Source organism: Vombatus ursinus, unplaced genomic scaffold (genome assembly GCF_900497805.2).
Source record: "Vombatus ursinus unplaced genomic scaffold, bare-nosed wombat genome assembly UNPS02014798.1, whole genome shotgun sequence".
NCBI lineage: Eukaryota > Metazoa > Chordata > Mammalia > Diprotodontia > Vombatidae > Vombatus > Vombatus ursinus.
The window spans coordinates 18,854,969-18,862,627 of record NW_020954576.1 but is presented as its reverse complement, the minus strand read 5'-3'; the positions used below and the strand labels follow the sequence as shown (position 1 = coordinate 18,862,627).

The window sequence follows — 7,659 nt, the reverse complement described above, 5'->3', positions numbered from 1 at the left end:
ACACACACACACACACACACACACACACACACACACACACACACACATGGTAAGAGATCCCCATAGCAAGAGTGTTTTAGAATCCTATAAGCTTAAGTCAGAGAAGACGTCTTGGAAAAAAAAATGTTGATACTGTCCTATGATAATGTACATTCCAAAATGTTAAATATAGAAAAAAATTATCCAACTATATAGGATGTCTGTTCCTCAGAAGTTATTAAAGACTCAAATGGATCAGTTGATAATACTTAGATTGAAATTGTATATAAAATCCTAGGATTCTGCACTTATTTTGGCTAGTAAATTCACTTATACATGTTACAGACAAAGTATCTCTTGTGACTGAAAATTGATATTAGTGTCTTTATATCAGAATACTTTTCTCATGACAGTGTCATTTTCTCAAAGTATCTAAAAGAAGCCATTATATTTTTATATATTTTCTCCTATTCTTAACTTGTTTGGTTGTGGGTGGATTGCATGGATGTTTGTCTGTTTTTTTGTTTTGTTTTGTTTTGTTTATTGTTTTTTTTATAGCTGCTTTTTGAGAGCAAGTGAATTGGTTGCTTGTCATCTGTTAAAAGTGAACCAGTGACCCATATAGATCGACTGTGATAGAAAGCTGCACGCTTATGTTTGCTCCATGGAACTAACTGGCTTCAGTATTCAAGATTATGTACTAAGATACCTATAACAAAATCTTATAGCACTGTGGTTTGAGAAATAACAAGTTTTTTGTTAAGTTAAATGATATGGACCAAGCCAGTGAATCTAAGTATTGCTCAGTGAGTGTTTGCACATGTCAAAGGATGCTAAATAGATATTTCATGTATGTTTATACCTTCTGTAGACAAAATAGTCAATGGCAGTATCTTTACTTTCAGTGGCATCATGAAGTGTGATATACCTGCTTTCAAGGCTATAAGATCTTAATAAAAGGCAGAGTTGAAACTGCTTCTCTAGAAATTGTGATTTTATAGAAATCTTAGTTTATGTTTTTTTAAATATATACCTTAAAATCTTTTGTATTCTTTCAGTGTTTTGTTTTCAGTTCAAAATTATTTTACTTTCATTTATTCCTTCTCTTTATATCTTCTATAAGTCTTTTGTTTTGCATAAAACCATTTAAGAAAATAGGTGTACAGCAAACAGACATAAAGTAACTTGTAAATTTTTCAAAATAAGGTCTTAATTATAACTTTACATTGTCCAGACAGCATTCTAGTTCATATATTCAGTATTGACTTCTAGGATCTCATATTAAGTTCATAATATTTTTCATTCAAATTAAGGTTATTTTCCCTCTCCTTATTGTCCTGGCATTAAACACAGTAATATAGACCATTGACCTCTAGAATGATAGGACATTTTATGGGCTAAATTCCATTTAATTCAGGTCACATTGGGTAACAGGGTGATCCAGTAGCACATTTATATGAGGGTCAGATGTGAAGGACTTATCCTAGGTCAAATGCAGCCTCCTTTTCCACCCTATACCCCTTGAAGTCCACCAAGAGTTTTACATATAACCTGATTATGGAAAGTTTTTTAGAGCATTGGCAGTTTTGTCCCTAATCCAGAGTTGCTCAGACAGAAATATGAGTTCCAGTTTCCCTAAATACTGTTCCATTCGTCTACTCAACTCAGTAATCATTAAACACCTTTTATTTGCAAGACCCAAACATCCAGTGGGACCCAGGCAGCCAGGCCTGGAATATACAGAATTCCTCCATCAGTCAATCAACAAGCATTATTTAGTGCCTGCAATGTACCATACACTATGCTAGATAGTGGGTGTAGAAAAAACAAAAATAAAACAGCCCTTGCCCTTAAGGAGCTTATTTTCTACTGACGACAGGAACATTTATTAAGTATATGCAAAATAAATACAAGGTCATTTGGCAAGAGAAGGGAATTAGGAGAGGCCTACAAACTGATTTGCATTGATTATGGCAGTGTAACAAGACTGGTTTCAGTTCAATTCAAGAAGCATTAATTATACAGCTACTATGTGCTAGTGAGCCTACCTAATGCCCCAGAAAGTTTCAAACTTAAGTAAATACTCATACTTCAAGAATAATATAGATTTTAAATAACAAATAAAAATATACTACATTTCAAAAGACCTGGGCTTTACACTCAGGTGGCAATGCTAAATCAGGTCATCATTCAATTTTTTTTTTTTTTTTTTTTTTTTTTTTTACCACCTGCTAAGTCTTATTCCAGGGTTTCATTGTGTTTGTAAAGGTGAGTGATCTTGGGTTAGAAGACTGTGCCAACAGAACACAAAGCTCTACCATGATCTGTCAAGCTCAGAAGACTCTAAGTACAGGACCAGTTGTTTTAAAGAATCATATTCCTGATCATCAAGTAATGGCTTTTTTTCCCACAGATACAGCAACTCATAAGGACTATTTGCTAAAGGGTTGCAATCTGCATTGGTGGAGGGTTCTACCCTCACCAATGAAACCACAGATCTTGGAAATACTGAAGTCAAGGGGGGTGTGGGGAGGAGCTAAAAAACAATTACTAAAATCACTTTGTAAGTTTCAGGTGGTTACTGTTAGAGGCATATAAAGCATAATTATAGCAATGTAAATGTATATGTGAATAGAGTTGAATTTCAGATAACAAAGCACATTGATTTAATAAGAATCATATATGTACTTTCCTTTTATAGGAAGGCACCACTTCATCTGGAAACAAGAGATGGGTTTCACAGTGGGCTAGTTTAGCTGCTAATCATACAAGACATGACCAGGAAGACAGGACGATGGAGTTGTGTGCATCTGCACCTATAGAAAATGGTATTTTAAATTATTTTCATGCATGACAGTTTTTAATGTTAAAAACTAGATTATTTATCAGTTAGAATCATGTTAATATATTTCTATGATGCACCAAATTTGTGAATTCCTTTTGAATATTAGTGAAAATATTATTAAAGCCTTATTCTAGCTCTGAATGATGAAATAGAATTTTCTTAAATCATTGAGAAATATCACCACTTAATCAGTTGGCAAAGGAATCTAAAAATAATTCAAAGCTGTGAATAAGTTCAATTCTAAAGTAAAGTTTATTTCCAAAGTGTTCCTTGGAAGAAGGAAAAAAATCAATATGAGTCTTTTTTAATCTAACATTATGTGATTTTCATATGCCTGTAAATTTATATTCAAATACACTTGATAGGATCTTAGATCAAGAGCTACAAGGAACCTGGGGGAAATCTAACCCAAACCCCTCATTTTAGAGCTCAGGCACCTGAGCCCAGGGAGTTTGAATGACTTGCCCAAGGTTGCACAAAGGTTAAATTTTAATACAAGCCCTGTGACTCCAGAACCACTTGTTTTCTCACTGTACCATACTAATTTAGGAAAAAGTTTACACGTTTAAATATGGTCCTGTGTAAAGTATTTGGGACTACCCCTGTCATAGACTTAAGATATTTGCGGGAGCCTGCCTCTTCCCTGAGCTAGTCAACTGTTTAGTAGCTTTTACTCTCAGCTTCTCACACACATACATTACCTCAGTCCTAGTTCATTTCTTCTTATTTTATTCTCAGAAGAAGTGAAAAATAAGGCATTGTGTTATAGAGGAAAGAGTATTGAACCTGGTCGTTAAAAATGTGAAATCTATTTTCAGCCCCAGCACTAACTGGAACAGTGATCTTAAGCAAATCATTAACCTCTCTGAGCCTCATCTTCCTCACCTGTAATTGAATAATTATCCTGTTATAAAATTGATAGTAGCATTTCCACAATTCTCTAGGGAAGGCAAAATAATTTGAAGAATTGAGAAAATAGCAGAGTAGTTGAGTTAGTTGGCCCCAAGAATTAATTGTAAAATTGTTAGGTATTAACTAAGAAAAATAAAATTCCACCATGTTTTTGAAAGATGATCTCAATTGATCTCATTAACATTCTGTTTGTATCATGCGGAGAGAATTGCTAAGTTGATATGTCACCGAAATCATGAACCTTATTCATTGGACAAATATTTGAATACCTGCAGAATAGTTAACATAAGTATCACGCTTTAAGGCTTTCAAAGTGCCTTACAAATAGTATCACAACAACCCTGGGAGGTAGATGCTATTATTATCCCCATTTTACAGATGAGAAACTCAAGCTGACAAAGGTCAAGTGACTTGCTCAGAGCCACATAGCCAGTAAGGGTCTACATTACCTTCAGAGAACTACTAGTTACTTACTGTGCAGGTTACAAAAATAAATAATACATATCCCTGTCCACAAAGTGCTTAGATTCACATGAAGGATGGATGACATATATATATCTATATCTATATATATATAGATATAGATATAGATGTACAATTTTAAGTTCTAAGATCATTGATTTAAAGTTGAAAAACATCTCAGAGGCTATCTAGTTCATCTCTTTCATTTTCTATATGATGAAGATGATTATACAGGTAGTAAGTGGCAGAACTGAGATTTCAATCAGGATCTTCTAATGCCACATCTAGTATGCTTTTCATTTTCCATATTCTTTCTCTCTCTCTCTCCAAAGTCTCAGAAGTGGATTTCAAATCTGGGTCGCATGCTTTTGTATAGTTTCAAGGTTTGAGCTCTGTCTGCTGTGTCACAGTCCTGCACAATAATAATACATGATACTTTATAATTAAGTATTATATATAAAGAGAGACAGAAAGGATAATATAGACAATAAATGCCCTAGTTAAGAGGGAGAAATCATTATGGACTATAGAAAAAATGTTTCTGCAATAGGAGAAATGTTACCCATTGCTCTTTAAATGCTGAAATCTTAACATTTCAGAAAAAGGAAAGACCTACTTTATCTAATCTAATCCCTCCCTCTCCAATAATATGCCCATCCCCAAATGATATACTCTTCTTATGGAGTCCAGATTCACTTTGGGCAGAATTCTTTGCTAAGTGCCAGTTTTCCCCGTGTTGCTCTGTGGTCAACTGTCAGTGAAACATCTAAGCAAATTGTTTGTACAACGGCTTTATGATGGGAAAAGATACAAAAACAAAGGTATGCTAAACTCCCCTTCAGTAAAACAGTAGAAAAGTGTTTTAACACTCATGCACATGCACGTACACACACACATACACATACACATGCAGATGCATGCATTTTTGTCTCATCAGGATTTTACTTTTTAAGTTCCTACATTAAAACCTATTCATGCATCTCAGAATCTGTATGCTTTTTGTTGAGAATATTATTTGCCCATGATCATGTAACCTAAAAAAGGGCAGTGCTAGTACCAGATCAAGGTTTTGGTCCCATATATTCTTTCCGTAATAGAAAGTTACCTCTCCATATGTGCTTTAAAATCTTTTTCTGCTATATTTACCAATAATTGCCTATCTTATGCTTAAGTCTAATGATTTCTTGCAGTGATATATTCTGTCATTAAGTTTGTAATTTTATTTTTAATCTGTAGATACAGACATCAGTGAGTCTGGAATTTCTGTGAGAAGCACGGGATCAACCACTTCCTTGACTAGCCAGGGGGAGAGAAAAAGAAGGACCCTTCCTCAACTTCCAAATGAAGACAAGTCTCTTGAAAGTAGCAGAGCAAAGGTCTTGCCTCTGCGGTCAGAGATAGGTGAGAAACAAGACACAGAACTTCAGGAGAAGGAAGCCCCAACACAAGTATCCCCAAAAGAGCGGCAAGATGCTGACAGAATCCTCGGGAAAATGAACAGGACTGTGAATGGTCAGACTCTGAAAAGTGTTGGAGACACCAAAACCCTGTTTCATCTTAACACTTGTGCTCCTGGGAAAGAAAAAAGTGAGACTGACAGAGAAACCTCCTTGGTAAAGCAAGCATTGGCCAAAATTCAAGAACAGGAGCAAAAGGACCAGGCACAGTGGACACCCACTAAATTAGCTTCCTCAAAACATGCTCCAGGTCAAGGAGAGAAGGGTAAGGAGGAACCTCTTAGACAAGGGACACATGCACTAGAAAAAACCCTGGGCCAGCCTACTAATAAAGGGGAAAGGGTGATACAAAGTGAAGGCAAGAGAAGAAAGACTGAAGAAATTCAAAAAAGTCAGACTGCCAAAGGGCCAGGAGGAGACAAGAAAGAATCTGCAAAGTCCTTAGTGAGACAGGGAAGCTTTACTATAGAAAAACCTAGCACAAATATACCTATAGAACTTATTCCTCACATTAACAAACAAACTACATCTACTCCCCCTTCTTTTGCATTAACATCTGTAAGCAGCAGAATACGAGAAAGAAGTGATTCTGTAGATACTGATTCTAGTATGGACACAACTCTCATTTTAAAAGATACAGAAGCAGTAATGGCTTTTCTTGAAGCTAAGTTGCGAGATGAGAACAAAACTGATGAAGGCCCAGATACTCCAAGTTATAATAGAGATAATTCTATTTCACCTGAATCAGATGTTGACACAGCTAGTACAATCAGTTTGGTTACTGGAGACTCAGAAAGAAAAACAACCCAAAAACGAAGGAGTTTGACTAGCCTTTACAAAGACAGATGCTCCACAAGTTCTCCTTCCAAAGATGTTGCAAAATCATCATCTTCAAGTGCTAGAGAAAAAATTGAAAAGAAAACAAAAAGTCGCTCCACTGATATTGGATCAAGAGCAGAAGGTCGTAAACTTGTTCAGACAAGTGGAAGAATAAGACAGCCTTCAGTCGATTTAACAGATGATGATCAAACCTCTAGTGTACCTCATTCTGCTATTTCTGATATTATGTCATCTGATCAGGAAACTTACTCTAATAAATCTCATGGGAGGGCTCCATTTACCACAACAGATGAACATACTCATTCCAAACTCGATGGCTCCAAAATAACTAAATCTAAAACATCTCCTGTTGCAGCTGGTTCGTCTAGTAAATCAACTACTCTTCCCAGACCACGGCCTACTAGGACTTCTCTCTTGAGAAGAGCCCGACTTGGTGAAGCTTCAGACAGTGAACTTGCTGATGCTGACAAAGCATCAGTTGCTTCTGAGGTGTCCACAACCAGTTCTACATCAAAACCTCCAACAGGAAGACGAAACATCTCAAGAATTGACTTATTGGCTCAGCCTCGTAGAACACGACTTGGTTCATTATCAGCCCGTAGCGATTCTGAAGCAACTATATCTAGAAGTAGTGCCACTTCACGTACTCAAGAATCCATTGTTAGAAGCGGTGCAAGATTGAACCCATCTGATAAATTTTCTCCCAGAATTAGAGCAAATAGTATTTCTCGACTCTCCGACTCCAAAATCAGAAGTATGACTTCAACACATAGCTCTCCCTCAGGTAAATTTCATCCAATCTTTTTCAATGTATATAATATTTTTTCCTTATGTGTTCTTTCTTGGTAAAGAAAATTGAATGTGTTGTTTTTCAAAGTGTTTTCTATATAAGGTCAAGTCATATAGAGTTTTTTATCCTTTATTTTGCCATTGTATTGCTTTGTTTTGTTCAGTAAACTTTAATCTAATACATTCTCCTCATACAGATGAGAAAATTGAAGCCCATAAAACAGGCATTTATTTTTAGTAGCTAGATGTAAAACAATTATTGGTAGTTCAATAATTTTGAATTCATTTTAGGTAATTTGCACAAAAAGTGTAATTGGTAAGGGATTTGGATTTACATTGCCCACAAAATAAATTATAAATGATTTATCTAAATCA

General features: G+C 35.5%; 1 protein-coding gene across 7 annotated transcripts in view; it reads left to right on the top strand.

Annotated features, from left to right (window-relative positions):
* Positions 1-7,659, top strand: part of LOC114049922 (centrosomal protein of 170 kDa-like) — a 172,249-nt gene that overhangs the window by 127,057 nt on the left and 37,533 nt on the right. For all 7 annotated transcript variants that reach the window (XM_027871388.1, XM_027871383.1, XM_027871386.1 and 4 more), the window contains 2 exons: positions 2,681-2,807; positions 5,435-7,279. In XM_027871388.1, the coding sequence (XP_027727189.1) occupies positions 2,681-2,807; positions 5,435-7,279 (1,972 nt within the window). The remainder of the gene's footprint in view (positions 1-2,680; positions 2,808-5,434; positions 7,280-7,659) is intronic.